General features: G+C 36.3%; 1 protein-coding gene across 2 annotated transcripts in view; it reads right to left on the bottom strand.

Moving 5' to 3' along the window:
* mafb (MAF bZIP transcription factor b) overlaps nucleotides 1–20,504 on the bottom strand; it is a 96,831-nt gene extending 76,327 nt beyond the window's left edge. Inside the window, exons 1-2 of one of the 2 annotated variants that reach the window (XM_055191873.2) lie at nucleotides 19,133–20,504; nucleotides 10,435–10,502 (exon numbers count right to left, since the gene is read on the bottom strand). In XM_055191873.2, coding sequence (XP_055047848.1) covers nucleotides 10,475–10,502; nucleotides 19,133–20,097 — 993 coding nt within the window. In that variant the 5' untranslated portion in view covers nucleotides 20,098–20,504 and the 3' untranslated portion in view covers nucleotides 10,435–10,474. The remainder of the gene's footprint in view (nucleotides 1–10,434; nucleotides 10,503–19,132) is intronic. The other variant, XM_073868408.1, reaches the window with a different exon arrangement.
* Between the last annotated feature and the right edge of the window lie 3,332 nt (nucleotides 20,505–23,836).

The raw sequence follows: 23,836 nt of genomic DNA, 5'->3' as shown, positions 1-23,836 counted from the left end.
TAAATGTTGTATATATAAATATAACCAATTTTTCTAAATAAAAAAAAACATATATATATAAACAAATACAATAATGTATATATAAATAAATAAATAAATAAATAAATATATATATATATACATGATTGTATTTGTTTTTATATATAAATAATAATAATTATACACAGTACACACACATTATGTTATGTAGACACAAACTTTTATTTTGGATGCGATTAATCGCGATCAATCTTTTGACAGCCCTAGTTTTTTTATAACAAATAAAAAATGTATTCCCTTTATGTGGAAACTGGTGTACGCACGTTTTCAGACCTGTTTTGTGCGTACGCACGCTTTATAAATAAGGCAGCAGTTACAAAAGAGACCAGAACAGAATGCAGACTTAGGGATGGGCTCTTTTGTCTTGGGTCATTAAGCAACCACATACTAACCACCTTAGCATCCGCAAAGCAATGTGCCATTCAAAACACTGTATAAATCACATAGCAACACCCTGACAACCATTCCATTCATACTAGCATCGTGGCAATGTTGCATAGGAAACCACCACTTAAATTTTCTCCAGAAAATGTAAAAATCTAGTTATCTGTAAGGGGCACAGTGAAAAGCTGTAAGGACAGTGTTGATTATGGATGGCAGTGTGTGTGTGTGTGTGTGTGTGTGTGTGTGTGTGTGTGTGTGTGTGTGTGTGTGTGTGTGTGTGTGTGTGTGTGAGGTTAATACACCATCCCTATGCATTTTGATTGATGTGGAAGTGCTTCCTCACTGCAGATAAGCATGCACAGAATCCTCATATTAATTTGAAATTATTCTAATTGCACCAGAGCCTGTGACGGGCCATCCCCCCCCCCTCTCTCACTCTCTCTCTCTCTCTCTCTCTCACTCTCTCTCTCTCTCTCTATTTATATACATGCACAAGCACACAATTCATTTTACTACCCAGTTATTATGCTGCATCCGCTTTCTCTTTCAGGTGGGACCATCAGGCTTCTGGAGTCATCGGGTTATGTCAGCTATCTTCAGACTATCGGATTTCCTTAAGGTGATAAGGTCTCAATGTGGGACAAAAAGTGCATCTACAAATGTCTGCATCATTAAAGGCTAATCATGACGAGAGACTGTGCCACTGTAGATGACACACCTAAGGGCCGATTACACAGAAAGCGTTTATGGCGCTTTTTTTGAATGATTTTCTATGGGCAGTCAGCGTTATGTTTATCAACACCGAACGCCTCATGTTTTGGCCCCATCCCGCGCCACGCATTTTAACAGGAGCGCTCTGAGCGGAAAAGAGCCCAACGTTATATGCGTTTTTCCATTGTCCAGTCCAATGAGGGGAGAGGCGGGCTTTCCATTGTGGTGACGGAAGTTTACATTTGCTTAGAACAAGCGGAGACTGCACTCACTAACACCTCTCACCCTCATCAAGCTCAGAACAAGCGTCCTCTTTTTAAAGTTTCTGCTTATATGACAGTTAACAACAAAAGAGCGCTAACACTTTAATATTTTGTTCACGAGACAGCTGCCTCGGTGGTTCCCTTGTTACATAAAAGGCTGCGCCGTACCAGTGTTGGGGAAAGTTACTTTTAAAAGTAATGCATTACAGTATTAAGTTACTCCCATGAAAAGTAATGCTTACGTTACTTTTTAGTTACTTTTGCGTTACTTTTTCTTGGCTGATGCTTGATCTCTTTCAGGCCTTGCAGGTGTTTTTATGACTGAAATGTTCTGCATTCAGAAATTTCATATTTCATCACAAAAATGTCAAGCTCTGGCCTGCCATCTCGGTTTCTGACTCAAACGGTTCCCACACAGGTGTGTACGCATAGAAATCATAATGTGACTATGTTTAGTTTAATTCAGTACATAATTTTTTTATCTAATTAATTAAACTAAAAAAGTAACTCAAATACTTAATGTGTACATTTAAGAAAGTACATGTAATGCATTACTTTACTTGTTACTTCAGAAAAGTTAAATTATTATTACGTAATCCATGTTACTTGTAATGCGTTACCCCCAACACTGCGCCGTACTGCTTTTCTTTAAAGCGTAACTAAACCCCTGGTCAGAGTGTGACTCCACCCGCTGGCAATATTTAAAAAATGCAAGAAAAGTGGGCAGATCCCAACAGAGATAGAGGGGACGAACTATTGTGTGGTGAGATCGTAACAAGGGCGTGGTGAGCTTGAATCTGCTTACGTCACAAGTTATTTTTTGGACCCAACATCCAATAGAAATATTCAACTGCAGTAGCCACTGTTCAACCTGAAGAGGGCAGCACTCAGACGTTTTTACACAATATATTTTAGTATTGAAACACTTTATATCCAAATGTGAAAAAACTTACTAAAATCTGTGAACAGCACTAATAAAGCATCATTCTTACAGATCATTAACTAAAAAAAGTTGGTTTAGGGTTTAGTTACTCTTTAAAGTGGACATATGCAGTGCGTAACACCTTGTGTTTTCAGGCATTCAAAACGCGGTGTGATCGGCCCCTTAGAAAGCAAAGTGTAACCGCAGGGATTGTGGGGGATGAAGTGGTTCAGTGGACTGAAAATGTTTTCTCTCTTCTAAATACTGAAATTGAATGCCTTAAAGTCAGTGCTGGTAGTGGGCTGCAACTCACTCGTGAGGAGTGTACCATGAATTATTTTTGGACAGCAGCATGTCTTCTGTCCCTGTTGGACAAAAGAGTTTGTCCTGTCGCACTCACTAGATAAAGTCTGTTAGTCTCACAAGCCAAACTTTGACTGTGCTTTACGTTTATATGTGTATATTATAGCTTTGTCTGACTAATAGCCTATCATTATTCTGATATGCAAACTCCATTTGACCAACCGCACTTCACTTTATTTTGCAAGACACTTAGGGGTGGGCAATAAACAAATTAAAAGTAATTTTTTGCATATCTTAATTACTTGCAAGATTACTTTTCCAACACTTGTAGCTAATAGATTTAACTAATAAATCAAATAAAATTTGTTACTAAACAAAAAAATATGACATAACATGACACACTATAAAATTTTTAATTGCTTTTCTTTTAATGCAACAGTGATGCTGTACATTCCCAGTACAGTAAGCCATATCAAAATAGCGAAAGTGACTTTCCCCCCAGGGAGCAAAGGGTTGACAGATGCTTTTGTCAATGACAACCTGCCAGCCACGAGACTCGAACCAGCAACTCTCAGGTTACAAGCCCATCCTTCTAACCATTAGAGACCTACATGGGTGCAATGTTCACAACTTAGCACTCTGCATGTGAGATCACAAACTGCAGCGTCCAAATTGCATTCAGCAGATTTTTTCGTATACCAACACTAGATTTCCACAGCGTGGGCACTAAACAACAAAGGCGATGAATGCAAATATTGTAGATCAGGCCATCGGTGAGCACAATTCATTCTGAAATTCCCTGCTGAATGTCCTGTTTGTCCACATTTGCGACGGGCTTGTGAATGCCATTTTTGATTATAAGATTTGTTTGTGACTATACAACAAACAAACAAACAAAACAAATCTTTACACTAACAAGGCACAATCGTTTCAGTTAAATTAACATCTGCTCCTAATTGATTCAATTTAGTTCCATACAGGTGAATCACTAACACTGAATCCTGTTTCATATGCTGACTCGGCTTTATCGCCGATCTTTCCAGAGATAATGCTTTAGCACATTTCCTCTATTTTTGTCTGTTTCTCGGTTTCCAACCCCACACTACTCTCACTACTGCTGAGCTGAGCTAAGAGAAAGAGAAATGTGTTTCTATACATCTCCATATCATCCGCAAGCTGAGAAATGTCAAATATAAATGAACTCACATTTCATTCAATAGCCTACTGAAAAGGGAAACAGTTATATTCTGTGTGTGTGTATAAATATATAGAGTATAGCAATGCAATTAATTAGTTATTAAACTGATATATAAAAATATAAATATATGTTTGAGTATATTTATGCTTATCAGAGTGCTGCACTGTTAGCTTGGCGACAAGCTAGTATCAAAATCCATTAAAAACAAATGCGAGTCGAGTCTCTCGTGCAGACTGTTGTTTGTGTTAACGCTACGCTATTATCACACATGCATGCACGTACAGGCATTAGCTCTGTTCCAAAGCCTAGTAAGCTGCCTACCTAGAAAGCATTTTAAGGCATGCTACCGCAAACACTGATCCAAAAAGCAACACAATGCTGCTTTCTATGATAGCATGTTTTGAATAGTTTAAAACATCTTCAGGTCAAGAATGCACTTTTACTAAAAGTATTCATAAAAATAGTCAAATTAAATTGAAAACTGTATTTGTATACAGTACATGTGTGTTTATTCACTTATTAGATTATTGTTAAGTACAGTACAGCACTCTTTGTATAGCACACATGGTTGCTCTGAGCGTTCCAAATCAGTCAAATATGTAGTTTCGTTCTATTTATGATGCCGCCTTAAAAGGAGCGGCCTATGAAGAAAGTTGATAGCAAAACAGATTTAGTAACAGAACTAGTGTGATGTGCACGTTTACTAAGTATACACTGCTCACTGTTCCAGCTCTGATATAATAATCACTTACACAAGTGTGAAATTCAGAAGCTGTATGCCAGGACGACCGCAATTTAGCTGCTAGGTGCGATTTGTGGTGCATTATGGGAGTTCGGTCCACCTCTAATGAACTTATCAATCTGATATCGTGATAAGCAGATGGAATCAAACAACAATTTTAAGTTAGTAAAGACATCGAACTGAGTTAAAGGTGACTGCGTTTACTACAGAGGTACTATGACAGTAATGTCTGGTTTGTTTGAGGAGGTGCTGGCATCGGGTCTTTAAAACATCTGTAAAACACATGAAACACGCTTTTAAAATGTTCACAAGTCCCTTGATTCCTTTTTATTACATCTTAAGCAAGCGAATACAGCAGTGGGTGTCTATACTTGAATCGGTATGAACATTTGATTTCTTAAAATACATGATTAAACGTGTTTAACTAGGTATGTAAAACTGCAATGCTAATGCTAACATGTTATACAAATTCTACTACACTGAATTTTTAATTAAATTTACTAAATTTTTTTAAGGTAAGTGGTTGCAATCAATTTATTTTAGCCACATTTAAACAAAAAATATTAGTAAAGTAAAATAAAACAAAAAAACTTTTGTTTAATTGTAGCTTAAATAAATTGATAGCAACCACTTACCTTAAAAAAATCTCATTTTTTTCAGTCGATAGGGTGCACTGTATTCTGCACTATATAAAAAATAAGTATTAAAAAATAAAATAAATGTGAATTGAATTAATTTGATGAAAAATCTGAAACATACAAACTTCCAGACAATTATTTTCACAGTTTGTATCACTAATAAAAAAGCTGCTGTTACTTGCAGCTGGTTACCGGTAACTTACCGTAGATTTAAATGTATGTTATTTACTGGCAACAGTTTGTTCAAAGTTAAATGAACATGAAACATTTACAAGTCTCATCTTTACAGAGTAAAACTAAAATAACAGCATCAAGCAAAGCATTCTGGGAAACAAAATCTGTAGCAAAAACCGAAAAAGGTTGATGATGATTTCTGTTTCCCGGAATGCTTTGCATGAGGCTGTTATTTTAGTTTTACTCTATAAAAACAAAAACTTGTAAATGTTTAATGTTCATTTAACTTTAAACAAAATGTTGCCAGTAAATAAAATACATTTAAATCTACGGTAAGTTACTGGCAACCAGCTGCAAGTAACACTGTATTTTCTACGAAATTTTTTACAGTGTGACCATAAGTGACATTTTCCCCTTGACACATCCTGGTCAGGATTTCGGGTGTGTCCCGAAGTCGCGTTTTTCGACGGCATACATCATCGAGGTACTTACATTTCAGTTAAAAACATTATAAAATTAAAGTTTATTTCTCTTAAGACATACAGTTATATTATTACCTTGAAATGTAAAGGTTTCTTTTCTAAAATAGAACCTGAAATATAAACCTCGGTGACGTATGCATTCGACCAATGCGACCTCCAGAGGACGCACCCGAAATTCTGCCCAGGTCCAGGAAAAATGGCAATTGTGGTCACATAATTCAAAATTTAATCTTAAAATATACAGATTATACCCTATAAATAGTAAACGTTTTAATTGAATAATCTAATTAGTGACAATCATTCAAATTTGTGACCCTGTCTGTGAAATCTGCTTAAAAGCATCAAACTTTTATTTTATTTTACCTTCCTCTGTCAATATTATTTCACATTTATACCACGGGTCTGTTGAATGCTTTATTCTGATTGGCTGAGAAATGTTCCATGGGTGTTGATTATTTTTTACTGTAAACCGCACACCTAACCTTTTAAATGTCTTAAAATTAGGGACCAAAGCAATGTTTGTGGTAACCGTGTTATAAGAGGAATAATTGACGACGGGCCGTTGAATTATTTTTTAAAAATGCACACCCGCTTCGTGCCACATTACCATCTTGGGTGTGCATTATTATCAAATAATTGTCAATTATTCCTTACATATCAAGGTTATTATATTTCACAGAATGTTCTTTATATTATGTACGGTATGATGATTTATAAATAAATAAATGAAACTGGGTTTCTAACAACTACAAGTACATAAAATAACAATGCATCGGTCAATGTATGTGCATTGGAGGTCCTGTCTATTGTATGTGCATGTGCATTTATTTTTGCATAAATGCATGTAAACATGTATCAGGATTCTTAGCTTTAACAAATGAAGCTACTCAAAAAACACACATGCAGCAGGCACGGTGAACGCACGTGTGTTCAGAAACTTCCCATAATGGCCGGATGGCCCCTGCCTCAGCCCTGTTATTCCCTTATTTATTTATTTATTTCTGATAGTTAGTTCCCGCAGAGCTCGCAAAATTAATGTCAGCCCGCAGAAAATAGACATGGAAAGCTAAAATTCAGCACTTTCTGGCCACAGAAGTTATTTGTCAAGCTAACAAGGAGGCTTCCTGTTCCTAGGAAAATATATGCCATCAAATCTGCAGCTTTGGGTACCGTGAAGAAGCGAATAAAAGCGAGGGATTCGGTGAGGAGGAGGAGAGGGTTATGGATATCACGTCTGTCAGAGACGCATTCATCCTTCTGCTGACTGGAGATGGATGAAGTGACCGGAGAACAGACGGGCGTTTATTCACGACTGTAACACGGGTGACTGTGCAGACTGCTGCAGTCTGAAGTGACTGTAAAAACACAAGTGATACGACCACATAAAAATACAGTTATATACCGGTACATATCTACAAACATCAACACTGCAGTTTTGCCTATGGTGTAAACTTGAAAATAGGTAATGTCTTTAAATGAACTAATAAGAGAATAAGTCCCACATTACTACAAACTTAGTCATATTTCTGTTGTATTCCTTTTTATCCGAACACCTTTAAAATGTATTATTATTATTTATTTTAAATAAATATGAATTGGGGTACATGTTGCAGCAAAGCAATATATATAAATACAACACTATTAAACATTTCTGTAGAAATTACAGTATTACTGGCAGCTGTTTGCCAGTAATTTACCGTAGATTAAAATGTATGTTATTTACTGGCAACAGTTTCTTCAAAGTTAAATGAACGTTAAACATGAACAAGTCATTATCTTTACAGAAGAAAACTAAAATAACATCCTCGTGCAAAGCATTCTGGGAACCAGAAATCCTCAACATTTTTCTGATATTGTTCCCAGAACGCTTTGCATGAGGCTGTTATTTTAGATTTATTTTGTAAAGATAAAATGTCTTATTAATGTTTAATGTCCATTTAACTTTAACAGACTATTGCCAGTAAATAACATTCATTTAAATCTACAGCAAGTTACTGGCAAACAGCTGTGTAACTACAGCATTTTTTTTTACAGTAAACCTGAATAGAGTTCTTTTTTAAATCCTGTACAAATTATTATTTTCATGGAAAAATTTGTCCTGGTTTAAAAATGTGACACTAAAGGCTACTTTTCCAATTCTAGCGGTTTACTGATCCTAGCAAAGTCTTGGTGGTCTACAGGAGTCCCACGATGTCTCTAAAAAACTATTTTGCCAACAAAACTTTTAACCTTTAAAAACATTTTCTTGTTAAACTAATAAGTTCAGACACAAAAACATGAGCATCGCGTCTTTCACCCAAAAACAAATTTTTATTCAACATTGTGGATTAATTTGAGTTTTTATTAAGCACAAAGTGAGAATATTTGAGAAATTACCGGTTACTAACTTATTTGTGCTTTTCTACTACTAACTTGTTTTGTGTTGTGTTGGTAGAACATTATTTGTACCAGATCAGAAAATTCAACAACATTCAACAAAAAGAAAAAAATATATATATGTATATAAGAGATGTTTATATAATTTGAACAAACCCAAGAGCGTTCCTATTTTTAGGATCTGTCAGCCCATCTGTCAGATTCGTTCTAGTGTTTACTGAGGGCCGCGTGTGAACACGTGGTGGGATACTTTACACAAGTCTGAATCCAGCCGTGGGTCAGAGCGGATGAGAGAGTACAGTACCGTCTCTCCTTGAGTCTCTGTGTATTTTTAACTGTGTGGTTGAACGGGTATCTTCAGGAGCCGCCGCTAAATATAACTCATTTCCTTATTGGCTCTGGTTACATTTGACACACAAACACACACGTACATACACAAAGGATGGTACAGTATCCCTCATAGGAAGATCGAAAATGAATTGTGTGTGCGGGTCAATGAATCGTCTCAAACAACAAATAGCCAGAAATATATTTCTTTTGAGAGATCGGCGAGCACGACAACGACACAGCATGTTGTAACTTCACTGTAAAAAAAAATCTGTAGGAATTACAGTATTACTGGGTGCAACTATCTGCCAGTAACTTACTGTAGATTTTACATTTATGTTATTTACTGCCAACAGTTTAGTTTGTTCAAAGTTAAATGAACATGAAACATTTTCAGTCTTTATCTTCTACAGTAAGTTACTGGCACCCAGCTGCATAATTACAGCTAATTTTTTACAGTATTCCTCAAATTGTGACTTCATTCAAATACTCATGTATCGACTCAAAACGCCAACGCTGTCCTTGTAGTAGTAACTAAAAGTAGCCATACATCACATTCAGACAATCCTGATCTCACAGGAATTTGCATCTATTGACTAATTCATATTAATTTGTAGAAATTGAATTGTACAAATATGTAGGATTATTAGAATAAAACAATAACGATACTCCAACCCTAACCCCGCTCCTAAACCCAACATCATGGGGTTCTGTACGAAGTAGGTCGTGCAAAGTAGCCACCTCATAAAATAAATATGAAATGCGGTGAGATTGAATTGTGCGCACACAGATACTGTTGTCCTTCACGGCTACGTTACTGACAATCTCTCATAATGATTATAATACTATTGAAGCTATTAGCTAGTATACTAACTAAAGATAATCGCTACAGTAGTAAACCTCATTTTCACACAAACATGCTGATATTATTGTATATTTAACCTCCTAAGACCCGATCTTTGGATTGGCTTGCATTTTAGATTTCTTCCAGCTATTTTGGGGTTAGGAGGAACCAATAAATATAATAACCAAATATTTTTAGCAGCGTAATTGTCCACATTTGTTTACAACAGGTTTCAGTTACACAGAATTAAGTATTGTGGTGCAAACAACAAAAAAGTGATGTACACGTATGTGATCACATCAGGTCTTAGGACGTTAAAGAAAAACATGATTTTGATCATTAGTGAGATTTGACTGAGTGAATTTTTTGGCTTTTTTGACGCACACATTTCTATCTGTGGCTTTTAACAGGTAAAACCATCATAAAGGCCGTTTATGAACAACTATGGAACAACTTTCATTTACCTTTATGCATTGGGCAGACACTTGCAGTACAGTGCATTACAAGGTATTTTTTATCAGTTTGAGTGTTCCCTGGGTTCAACCCTTGACCTTTCGTATTGCTAACACAATGCTCTACCACTGAGCTACGCAGGAACACAATCCTGAGTCACAAAATCTCATCATAACATCATAAACTAACCATTCTCTATTTCTATTTCTGGCTAGTAAATCTATTGGTATTTAGTCAAGAAGCGAGTCACTACAAAAAGGTTTATGAGTAAAAGACAAATGTTATATACAAGCTCTCTGGTATGACTTACAATATATACGTAGCATGTCACAATACAAGACATATCCATCAAATGGTTTGATAGGTTTTCATTGTTGGTTTAAAATAATGTGATAAATACGTATAATAATATGATAAACTATACAAGATAAACTATGAAAAATATTTTTAAAGTATAAATTACAAAATCAACTATAAGTGAAGACTAAATTATATTTTTATTAGAAATGTCAATAATTTGAATAATTATAAACTTGTACAATACAAATGTGGAACTATAAAAAAATCTTGGGTCTTACCTCAGACTGCAGGGGCAACGGGCAGGGGTCAGAGGTCACATCACAGGTGTAGAAACTTTCGTGACGTCCTTCCGTGGTGAACAAAAAATAAGAGAGAAAAATAAAATACCATGAAAAACTGCAACATTTAATTTGTATAACAGGCAATATTAACAGATAAAATATTTCAGAGATAAAAAACACCACTTTTATAACACGGACAGTGTTAAACGTCTTGAATTATTGTCTGACTCTGTATGTTAAATAAAAAATAAATTAAATAAAAAATAACAGCATAACCCTTATACTGTACAGATATCACATGCAAGGCATATTATACATAAAATTATCAGATAAAATTAAGGTTGACGAGTTAAACTACGTGTTGTAGTGTGGTGCTTATGTAGTTAAAAGTTAGCAGTGATCCAGTCACACATCTCTCTGAGGCCTTTGCTGCTACTGCTACTAAAGAAAAGCCTGTTAAATCCCTCGACCCAGTTCAGTTCACAAAGCCATTCTTTCTGTTCTGTAATCACTGTGGGCCAGCCTAAGTGAACTTTGACCTCACAGCGCTGCAGACACAGTCTCTCCTCTGGATATTTGTGTTCAGAGCAAATTCTGTCAGGTTGAAACATCCCCCCCCCCAAAAAAAAAGATTACAGTGTAAAACGTGACATCTATCTAACACAATCGTTACTTCAGTTTGTGAACAACCTTTAAAACCCACGCTAACAGCTTTTAAGGAGATATAACAGCAGTCAAAGTGATGTTTCACCCACAAACCCGCCATGTTCACAACATAACTACATTTTTGCTTGCAAACATTGCTTTTTTTGCTTGCATGTAGATATAGATGTAGATATAAATGCAACTACCTTGGGTGAGAAACAAAATATTCAATAACAGCTTAGAGCTGGTCCTAAGAAAAGCTATTATTTGGAATCTAAAGGCTTGGAATATACCGCATAGATCATATGCATTGCTTTTATTGTACTACACTTTTTGTTCTTTTTAAAGCTTGGCAGTATAAATCACCATCCACTTTACTCGTACAGGAAACAGAAACGCATTCTGCTTAACACAGAGACTTTTAAGAAAGCAGTGAACCAAACCAAAAAACAAGGTATTTGCTTTTGAATGTCCTCCCCTCAACGTAGGGTGGTGTAATGATTGGGAATCAACTACATGTATGCTGCACTGACTTTTATTGTATATATGCGGTGAGTTACTGTAAATGCCCCATTACAGTACCATAACTGTACATGTTTTTTACAGTATGATGCCTTTACCACAGTTCTATTTTACAGTATAATACCCTTACTTTTTAAAAAAAAATATATTGCTTTGAAGGGAAATCAAACCCAGGTCACCCGTGTAGGTCCATAACACTACCACAGTGCCACAGAGTCACTTAATAAAAGTTACTCGCTACACTCCCCAAGTAGCCTCTTCTGTCACTCTCCCGACACTCCGAGGAGCGAAATCTTGGCGTCACTAGTGTTTTGAAGTCTTGAGGTCAAATTCAAATCTGATGGTCAAGCATTCATCCATATTTCCTTTCTTGTTTCTATCTACAATTCTCAATAAAATATTTACACTGCTAAAAAAACCCACATTTTGAAATTTGCTTCACTGCTAAAAGCATAACAAATAAAATGTATTTAATTTCATAGATATATTTTTTTTCCATTTTATATGCTTTTATAACACTGTTTTATTCAACTACAGTAGCACTACTGCTGTTGTTTTACAGCAGTCTACCGCAAATTCAAAACATACACTGTAAATCACTGTAAATTAAATGTTAATACCCATAATGCAATGCATATTACAGTAATGAACTGGAAAAGAACATGATGGTATTTTACTGGGCATTTTGCGGTAAGTAACTGTAGAAATTACAGTTAGGTCTAACAGTGTGCGATGACAACTAATGGTAAAACAAACGGGTTATATTTGGAATTTTTAGAGCAAATGCCTCTGCATGGTCATAGATATTGGCATGTACACCTTTGTATCTAAACTGAGTGCATATTAGTACACCAGAGGTAGTATATACCTCTATTGGTACCAAATGTATACATATTTAGGCTACCTAAGGGGTCCATATTAGGACCTTATTAAAGGGTACTGCCCCAGTGACAGATTGGGACCCTTTTTTCTGAGAGTGTACATTTGATATTTGGGGAATATTATCAAAAACTTCTTAGTGCTTTAGCTGAACATTGGTTTTAATAAGACTTTAAAACCCAACCAAGTAATTAGGCCATTTTTTTTCATCATGTGTCTGTCTCAAACGATAGTTAATAGTTATTCACTAGAGACTTTGAAACAAATGGGAATTCCCTTTACCCCTAATAATTTTTCATGTACCTGTCCATGTTCTTATTATTGCAGTGAGCGATCGCACAGACTTCAAATTGAAAATGATCTGGTTTGCCATTTGACTGCCGATCCAGTGCTAAATGTAGAACATAATAAAAAAAATGGTTTCTTAGTAATTCAAATTCAATTAAAAATTATTTCGATAGCACTTCTTACACATTTTCGTTGTAGCAATGCAGCTTAGTACAGGCAAAAAGAAACACATATAAAACATATAAAAAATAAATAAAAAATAAAACATATATAAAACATAAAAAATAAAACATATGTAGCAATGCAGCTTTACATAATAGTACAGGCAAAAATAATAATAATAAAACATATAGGATGAAATATATAAGATATAAGAAGTGTGTTTTGAGCAAAGCATGTACAACAATAAAAATAGTGAAATAATAGTATATTTAATAAAGGGATACAACCAAAAATGAAAATTCTGTCATTATTTTCTTATCCTTGTGCTGTTTAACACCTGTATGAATTATTATTATTAAAAAAAAAAATTTGTTTGATAAACACAAAAGAAGATATTTTGATAGCACACAGCTGATTGTTACCATTGACTTCCATAGTAAGAGAAACAAATACGATGGAATTCAATGGGTACTGTCAACTGTGTGCTTACCATCATTTATGAAAATATCTTCTTTTGTGTTCATCAGAAAAAATAAATTCATACAGGTTTAAAACAACATTTGATAGAATTTGCAATTTTGGGTGAACTATCCCTTTAATAAATAAATACTAAAATATAATTATTTAATAAAATTAATTTCATTCAAAGATGCAACTCAGCCCCTTATTAAAAACAACACATGAAGGTAACATTGAGATGGAAGAGTGTTGTGGAAATGGCAGGTGTCCAGAAAAAAAAACTTTCTGAAGGCATTTTATTGATATAAAAGTGGCATGGAGCAGCTCAAGGACTCTCTTTTATTTTCAAATTCTCCTCACTGTTGTGCTCTCTGCCACAGGACATGACATCACTCGCCGGGGTCGCGGCCCGCCACTGACGGTGAAGAAAACAAAAGGGGGGCGAGATGAAGACGAGAACAGAAAGACTTGGGGCCCTGTAGGTCACCTTGCCTGGCTGAGAGATCAATGTCGCTTTGACTCGCTGGTTAAAAAGAGAGTGCAGCTAAGACACCTTGCCAGTAAATCACCTTGCCAGCTTCATTGGGATGCAGGTATAACACAGGTTGGGCACAAGGCCAACGCTTACAGTACCAACATACACGCACTCACTCACTCATGGTCTAGGCCACATGCTCCTTAAAACCGTTTTGCGATTAAAGGAATAAAAATTACTTTTTTTAGATTTATCACTTATTTTAAATAAAGGTCTATATATATATACATTTATGCATTTGCACATGCTTTTATACAATATTGACATATTTTATCACTATTGGTGCTTCCCTGGGGATCGAACCCATAAACGTTTGCGCCACTAATGCAGTGATCTATACTTGAGCTACACTGTAAGCTATATCTTTGTATTGACTTATGGTGCTATTTTGCTCTTTTTGGTGGTAGACAGTCATCATTACCATCCACTTGCATTATATGTACTGTAAGCCTGGACGCAGCCTGAGAATGAGAATTTTTCTTTGTTTTTACTTACAATGGTGAACCATCCCTTCATCACAGCGTATATTTCAAACCTGTCTTTGATCTCTTACATGCCTGATTTTTGCATCAAACACACCAACTCTGACACTCCTGAAACCTTTCTAGAGTCTCAAACGTTAGGCAATCAACAAAAACACATCAATTCCCACAGTGTAACGGCGGAGGGAAAGTTAAATTATTATCTTTTCAAATAGCAGCTCTATAACTCAGGTTTACAGAGGCAAAGAGGGGCCCGGGGACGGCGAGCATGTCTGCGGATGATGGACGCACATGGCAGGGACATAAACTCCCTCCTTTAAATCACTCTAAATGGAAATGTTTAGCGTGGAGAGATGCAGATGAGCTGGGATCCAACACAACAGAGCGTTCCAGCATAAGAAAATGTAGCAAATATTTGGCTTGATTAAGCGTAATGAGTACAATAAATGAAATGTTATTTGATATGATCTGAATTGTTAGGCTGTTTAATTAGTTCATCTAGTTTGGTTTATTATAGTTTTGTATCAGTAGGATAGGATATAAATATTAAACTGTGATTTGCTAAACACACTTTGTAGTTTGATTACTGTAATTTGCTTTACATTTGTTGCTTCTTAATAAAATTCCCAGAATGCATTTGTTCAAATTATTTCGTCAACAAAATCGACTCGGGTTTGACACGCAACATATTTCTTAGCGTTCCACGAGGCCTTGCAGTTACTCTACAATGATCATTTTTAATCCACGCTGTGAGAAAATCACTCCGGGTGGCACAAAAAATGCCTGCCAAGCTAAGCATCGACTCCCAGCAGAGACAATGTCTGATATGATTAAAGATATTACCCTGTAACACTGTTATATGTAAATGATTGATATGTCAATATGCATGAGTTGAACTGTGATTTCCTATTGTTGACCTCGGATGCAAAATACCGATATTGTGACAGAAGACAACTATATTATCTGTAATAACCTAATCAGGATTGCCCGCAACCAATGATTAGGGCACATATGGTGTCAATATCCCACTGCTGATTAAATTAAGCAGAATCGAAGAGGGGGGTGTGTGTGAGTGCCTGTACATTTGTTTCAATGCATGCATGCGTTTGTTTTCGTGCATGCAGGGATTTGTGTGCGTGTGACTGGCCTTGTGCATATGTTTGGTGATTTGTGTTAGCTGCGTGTGGGTTATGGAGCCGAGGTGTGAAAATATACACGGAGTGTGTAATGAAATCCAGTGACTTCATTCACAGGTGGAAATGAAATGTTTGCTTTATATACAGTATGGTAATGTGCTCTTTCATCACAACCTGATAAACAGGACGTGTCTCCATACATCATTAAATGTCTGCCTGTGTCTGATAATCTTGAACAAATCAGATTTTTAACATACTGTAGCACTTATTGGCTTCTCATTTGGCCTAATGTAATAAATGTTTGGTTTTATAAGTATCGTTACAACTAACAATATGAGTGGTTTATTGTTTTATTGAAACATTAGTAGTGATGAATGCATAAGATCTTTCTCATTGCATCTACATGTTAAAATATCTGTGCAATGCATGACTTTGAAAAAGCAAATAAAGCTAAACTGCACAATTTTTAATCTGTTCTGGCTAAAAGCTGAGATTCATTACATTATTTAATTCAATAAAACACAAATATCTCAAAAATCTATGTGTTCACTCTCTGCCCCTCGCTGTCATAATATTAAACTGTGTAATCTATAGATCTAAGTTATGATGATGATGTCATTAACTAGTTCTACGTTTTGGCCTCATCAAACAGAAAAGCAATAAATTACACCAGCATACCCACTCAAAAGCAGTCGAAACCCAGCTGGGGAAAATCAGCAATGATTCATCTATTTAAAGGTGCAGAAACAAGGTCTTTTCTCCGTTATTAATCATGCAAGAAATCATTGTGTTTTCCACAGCTTGGACTATACAGCATTTTCCCTGAGCTCAGAGGCTATCGTATGAAAGATGGGCTCTAAATTCCTCTGAACACGGTGTGTTAAGGGTGCGTGCGTCATCCGTTTGAAATTCAAATGACCATTGTGCTGATGATGAGCCACTACGTTTTCAGCAAAAGCCCCAACTTCAGACATCCCACACACGTACACACGTACACACACACACTTCATTTTACTTTGTTTCCAGCTGTGTGTCCACATCCTGTTTATTATCACAATAAAAGTGAAAGTTTGAGTCACTGTTCTAAAAGTTCTAGTAGTATGATGATTTCAAAGACAGCTATGATATAAACATGAGGATAAAGGGGAAATGCAGAGAGGCATATGTGACAAACAGATTGGTGTTTAGTGAAACAGCAGTGATTATATTTTTAACCATTAAGGGTGGGGTGTGAATAATGGTTGATGTTTAAGGTACAATGAAAAAACTTAAATAGACTTAAATAAAAGAACATTCTCCTGTATTTGAACTGTATTAATAAAAAGTCATTTTGGAGCACAAATCCATGTTTTGTTTAGGTTAAATGCAATTGGTGTATTTAATAAGTTAACAAATGAGTCTGTTTGCCTTAGACAAGGGTGACTGGTAGAAAACAATTTAGGTTAATGTGTTTTTAATAGTCTATAGTTGCTCACAGTCAGAATGTCACAACCTTATCTAAAGCAACCTCAATAATGTTTCCACCTAAAAGATTTTTGTTCATTTTAAATGCAAACTATTTGTCAAATCTACAGTATATTTGCGCAAATATCCAGTTATTAAAACGGCATATTGAGGCACATATAAACTTTGTCTAAATGAATGATTAACAGAGTACAGGCAAACTAAACGGACCGTGTGCGATAACAGCGAATCTGTTTAGACTGCATGTGAAAAGAGATTCACTGAATAGAAATAAATGTGAATAGATTGATATTCCCTTTCCCTCTTTATATCATCTTATGTTTTAATAAATGTCTATTAAGTAATCTAATTAATATGATATCATCCAATATAAATAATATAGTCTGCAAGGTAATATATGATGTGTTTTTATAATATAATATTAAAATGAAGTATAAGCGCAAGCGCCCTTTATCGTTTTAAACATTATAGTGTTGGTATAGACTGTAATATTACTTCATTCTTTTAAAAATCACAATACAATAATATCATTAATAATTTTAATATGATGAAATTAAAGTTAGATTTATTTAAATTTAAGTAAAGCAGATTTATTAACTGTTTGCTGATTTTATGCACCTCAAGCGAATTGCCGCGGCAACAAGTGAAATCCTGAACTTTTTTCAAAGCTTTTAAAGATTAACAATCTTTAATTAAATTTTCTCACTAATCTTTAAAACACAACTATTAATTGTTAGTGTGATATTTTACAAAGATAAGGCGTGGTCTAATGAATAACACGAGAACAGAGGATTTGCTTTTAAATTAACATTTATTGATGAACTATAACGATGTTACAATTTATACAATCAATACTGGGCAATTAATCGATATCAAATATTAAACTGATTGTATTAATGTAATATACACAAGAATCAGCTCTTTAAAGCACTATGAACGGATTTATTTCCATCTGATGCAAGTAAAATATTTAAAGCAAGTAAGATTTATAATACACTTATGCATTACAAATTATATTACAATGTAAGTATTTATAGTTAAGAGGCAAAATCCTAAATAACAGTTTGTTTCGAGCGCGTGCCAAGGCATACTCTTGAATCTTTATTGATAGCCTATACAATATTTTTCTCTTTAATGAGAATACGTATAAACACTTTAGTCCATTCAGTAGTTTAAAATCGTTCATTTATCCATATTGTAAGCAGTGTCTGGGGTGTCCGATTAGTCACACTGAAAAGGGGGACAACTGTTACAATTGTTTCAGTAGAGAAAAATGTCTCTTCATCCGAAAAACTATAATCATACAACTTTCTTCCTCCCAAAACATAAATGCACGTTTTTAACTAAATGTGTACCTGCTTTACAAAAAGACATGATAAGCGCAAGGATCATGGGAACGATGGGAGGTTTCATACAGGGAATGAATACATGTAAAACACTTTTTTGCTCAAAGTCCCAAAAAAGTGGATGAGACCAGACAATGAGAAAAAAAATGTCGGAGCAATTAATTTCATTAGATAAAATACAAAAAACAAAATGCTACAATGTCGTCACCCAGCACGACCAGCATGTGGATTGAATCATGACATACAATAAATACATTTTTGTATAAGTTCTTTACATCAGCACAACATGTGACGTGGTTTTAACTGGATACAATCTCACTCAGTTTATGAGGGAAATGAGTCTTAGACACATGATGAAGAGTTCAAACACGTCTCCATTCATTCAGTGAGTGCACTCACTAAGCCAGCATGTGTAAACTTTACACAAATGTTAACTTAAAAGTTGCGCAGCACGAGGCACAGGACAAAATGGGAAAAATGGGTTTAAATATAACACTTTCAACCGAAACAAAAAAGCAAACACAACTTGTCAATGGGAATGATGTCCTATATCGTTTAAAACTAAAAAAGCAAAAACTATAGGCTACGTACGCCGTGGACCGACAACTGCGTTGCTTAAATTTCGCAAAAACAGGAATAAAAGGGGAAGAAAAAGACAAATGCCCCGAGTGCGCCCAAATCCAACAAAACGCGAGTAACGCGCGTGAGAAACTTTTGACATGTGTGTTCAGCAACAGCAGGTGAAATCGCGTCTCTATTAAGTGCCGATAAACTCACATGAAAAACTCTGGAGATGACGGGTTGTTATCGCTGCTCGATCCGTTTTCTCTGAAGCCGTTGCTGATGAGCTTCTCGTATTTTTCTTTGTACGCGTCTCTCTCGCGCATCAGTCTGGAGATCTCCTGCTTGAGGTGGTCCACCTGCTGTATGAGCTGGGTCTTCTCGCCCTCCAGCACGTGCCTCTGTTGGACCCGCTTGTAGCGGCACGACTGGGCATAGCCTCTGTTTTTGAGGGTTCTCCTCTTCTGTTTGAGCCGGATCACTTCCTCTTTGCTGACCCCCCGCAGCTGACGATTGAGCTCGCGTACGGACATGGTCACCAACTGCTCGTCCGAGAAGCGATCGTCCAGGTGCATGTGTTGGTGGTTGGCGTTGTTGCCGTTGGACTGGACCCCGGGCGTCGGATGGTGCCCGCCGGGGTGGTGGTGGTGATGGTGGTGGTGGTGAGGCGCCCCGTTCTGCGCCGCGGCGGCGGCGATGACTGCGGAGACCACCGCGGCGGCGGAGCCCATCTCCTCCCCGGCCATGGCGCCTCCCGTCCCGGCTGCGCCGCTAAACTGCTGCCCTCTAGCATAGCCATCGAAGCTTTGGAGCTGGTGACCGCTGTTGATCAGCGCCTCCACCGCGTCCTCGGGGCTGAAGCCCAGCGCCTCCGGGTTGAGCTGCTGTTGGTAACCGGTCATCCAGTAAAAATCCTCCAGGTGCGCCTTCTGCTCGCTCCCGGAGCCCGGGCTGGGCGCCGAGAAGCTTGGGGAAGGGGGAACCGAGCTGCAAGGCGTGCTCATCGGGGTGGAAGACAGGGATCCCCCGGCGATCAGGCGGCTGCACTGGCTGATGCTGCGATCGGGCTCCACCGGCTCCTTTTTCACTTCAAACTTCATCAGATCGAAGTCATTAACATATTCCATGGCCAGGGGACTGGTGGGCAGGTCGGAGCTGCTCATTGCCAGTTCTGATGCCATCCTTTTGCTGTTGACAGTCCTCCAAAGGGGGTGAAGAGCAGCTGTCAAAGTGCTCGGGTTCGAGACGGCGTGAGCCAGTTTGATTTCTTTATTTAATTCTTCAAAAGCAAAGAAAAGGTTTCTCGAGAGCGCCTTTATTTTTTAAACTCACGCGTTTTCGCCTCTCGCGCACGGACGCAGGAGCGCGCGCGTCTCCAGTTTCTTTCTCTTTCCACGCGAGTGTCTGCGCGCAAACATTTAACACCGCATGGCTTCGTTTTTTTCTTTTTTTCAGTAGTTTCGTTGAAATGAAGACCGTAACATGTATGTGAGTGGCAATTGGATTCTTGACTGGAATAAAAAAGTACTCCGGGCTTGTTGTACAGTTTTTAAAGGATCACCGAGCATAGGAGTATAAAAGCAATGCTGAGTTTTATAGGCGCCCTGACGTCAGGTTTGAAATACGAAATTGACTCGGACTCGTAGCCAATAGGCTTGCGGAATCTGAGGGTCAATTTACATACTAGAGAAGAAACAAAAGTTTTCCGAACTGTCAGAACTGACTGAGAGCTAAACCACCACTTTAACTCTTTATTAACAGAGAGTTTGTCTTTTGTTATTATTATTTAATTATTGTCTCCTTTTCATTTGAGATTGTTTCACGTGATGTGATTATATCAATACGTATTGATACAATCAGACCACAATAACATAAATCTAGTTATTTGCATGCTAATAATAACTTTTAAGATTTTAATGACTTTTAAATCGACCTTTACTTAGCCTATAACTGTACCAAAATACTGATGCTGGGAAAATGATATTTATCTCAAAATAAACTACTTACAGCCATATAAGTCTTAAAATGTTTTTAAATGTCATAATCGTTAAAAATATGAAATTAATGTAATGACACCAGTAATAATTCAGACAGATCTTAGGTCAAGGAACATCAACTTGCATATGTAGAATGTTGGATTTAACTAAATCAATTGAAGTATTTTTCACAGACAACGCTTCCTTATGTTGTTTTAATGTGATTATTACATTATTTGATTTATTCATCTTTCCACTGACAAAACGTGGTGGGAAAGAGGTTACATATCAGCGGACCTGCGGTTTCAAAACTCAACAGCGCCCCCTTTCGGCTGAACACAACAGCATGTGTAATAAAGGAGCGCTTCATTTGTGTGTGTCGGCTCAAGTTGGGATTGTTTTAACGTTTCTAAAGCAGTAGGGGTGTGGTTTCATAGTAACCAATCAATAAACCTTTACAAATATACATGTGTAAGTATGTGTAAATAATCATTAAACATGTAAGCACTGAAAGAACATGACCTTTTGGTAAGCATGGGCAATGATTTGGTGGCATTTTTTATTTTATTTTATAAGTATTATGCACAGGCCCACTTCATTTTTGGGATGTGCTAGTCTTACAAAATTATCATGAATAATTTTCTGTAAATATATATATATATTTTTATATTGTTTTACTTTTGTTTTGATTAACATTACAGGGTTTATGGTACAGTTTGTTTACATACAACATGTCATTTTGTAAATATGTATTTACATATATTTTTTCTACGTACTACAGTTTTAGAAATATATGTAATGTGGACAGAGCAATGTATTGCCTGATTCATTATGTAGTACATTTACAACAACTACACACATACTGTATCTCTTTAAGTGCACCAAAAATGCCTCTCATTGCTGGAGGGGTTCTTATTAAGAGGACGAATTCTCTCCAAGAGCAGCTTTAGCTCATGAGAGCAGACAATAAAGCGGACTATTCTCACAGGAGATATTGAAATGTGCTCGAGCTCTCTGTGGAAATTCCACGATCCAAGAAGCTACACCAACTACAAAGCTGCCAGCGTAAAAATAAAATAAAAATAAATACAACCCCAGGGTCCCAAAAGGAAATAAATATTCTCTTAGTCTCAGTGACTGTTCTTGGGGACCTAGACCTAGAAAATAAACATATTATTTCATTAATTAGATCACCCAACAAAGCCTTTGGAGGCCGTTCAAAAGCACTGAATAAATATTGAATTTATGTCCCTTCTGACTGTGTAACTGCTCAACAATCAAGAGAAATAAAGCGAGTTCGACTATCTCGGATATTTAAAGTAAATATTTATTATTTTAATTTTTTTCTGTCTTTAGAGTAATGCTAATGTAATTGGATTGTCCCGCAATATTGCTTTCTGCCATTTTAATTTATTTTCTTATGACAGTCTTTAAATATGGGATGGCCCAGGTATAACATATCAATGCATTTGAAGTCAAATAATTTAATTTCAGGTTTCTAATATATTAAAAAACACAAATGTACATGGGTGATGGGACCTATACGATAAAGCCTGTGGGCTTTAGTCTAGTCTAGATCTATAAACTACAAAGTTACTGATATTATCATTGTGCCCTCAAGGTAGACACCCCAGGTTACACCAAGGGAAAAATCACGGCAATTAGTGAACTTCATGAATAGCATTTGCTTATTAACACCAATGCTGATAGCATGAAATATGAATATTAATATTGGTTGTACTTTGGGGTGAACTCGACATGCTGTTTACATGGATACAACAAATGAGATCAAGATCTTATTTCTTATCGTGAGTCATAAATCTTTACTAGTACTACTGTGTTTACCTGATAAAAAAGGCTGTTGTGGTTCTTAGAGATTAATTCGCTAAGTTACTTGTGTGATATATTACACTAGCAATGTACATACAACACCAGCTGTACACTCTATAAAAATTGCTGTAATTATGCAGCTGGTTGCCAGTAACTTACTGTAGAAGATAAAAACTGAAAATGTTTCATGTTCATTTAACTTTGAACAAACTGTTGGCAGTAAATGACATAAATGTTAAATCTACAGTAAGTTACTGGCAGCTAGTTGCCAGTAATACGCAGTTATACTGTAATTTATACCGATTTTTTTACAGTGTAGTTTGGGGTTTATGTTTCATTTATTTGATTTGTTCCACTTTTTTGTTGAAATAATTTGCTATTTTTGCTAGAAAATATTGCTGAAGTGTAAAATGTTGGGAAGGGTAAGAAAATGACACATGCCCTGTTCGAAATAAAGGTACAAAAGCTATCACTAGGACTTTACCCTTTAAAAAGGTCCATGTACCATTTAAGCACCGTTATGTAGCCTACAGTATGAGGGTATCAATATGTACCTTTAAGGCACCACTATGCACCCTTTAGGTACTTTTTGAAAGGGTACCACCACAGTAACTTTTGTACCTTTGTACCTTTCTTTCTAAGAGTTTGAACGTTTTGTGACATTTAAACATATAGGTTTAATAAGCTGAACTTAGGTGAAGAATGCATGTAATCATGGTGTCGAGTCTACCACAGTCATATATTTATACTGTATTATTACATAATCTTTGTGTAATTAGGGACACAATGACAGTTTAATGAAAAGGAACTTGACTGGTTAACATTTCAAGAGGATCTGGTTCCCTTTAGAGTGTTTCATGAGTAGCAGCTATTGCTATGGGGTTAAGAGACCCTCTGTGATCAATGAGAGAGAGAGAGAGAGAGAGAGAGAGAGAGAGAGAGAGAGAGAGAGAGAGAGAGAGAGAATGTGTAAGAGAAAGCAAGCAATAGAGAGACTCTTATAACCCCCATCCCCCAAAGAGAAAATTGATGAATATTGTTTAAAAATAACCGAATGCATGATTTACAGTTCATCCAAATACGTTTAATTATTGCAACCATTGATGACTTCTCC

This window comes from Misgurnus anguillicaudatus, chromosome 6 (assembly GCF_027580225.2).
Source record: "Misgurnus anguillicaudatus chromosome 6, ASM2758022v2, whole genome shotgun sequence".
Lineage (NCBI taxonomy): Eukaryota > Metazoa > Chordata > Actinopteri > Cypriniformes > Cobitidae > Misgurnus > Misgurnus anguillicaudatus.
The sequence above is the reverse complement of the archived record's forward strand: the minus strand, read 5'-3'. Positions and strand labels throughout refer to the sequence as shown.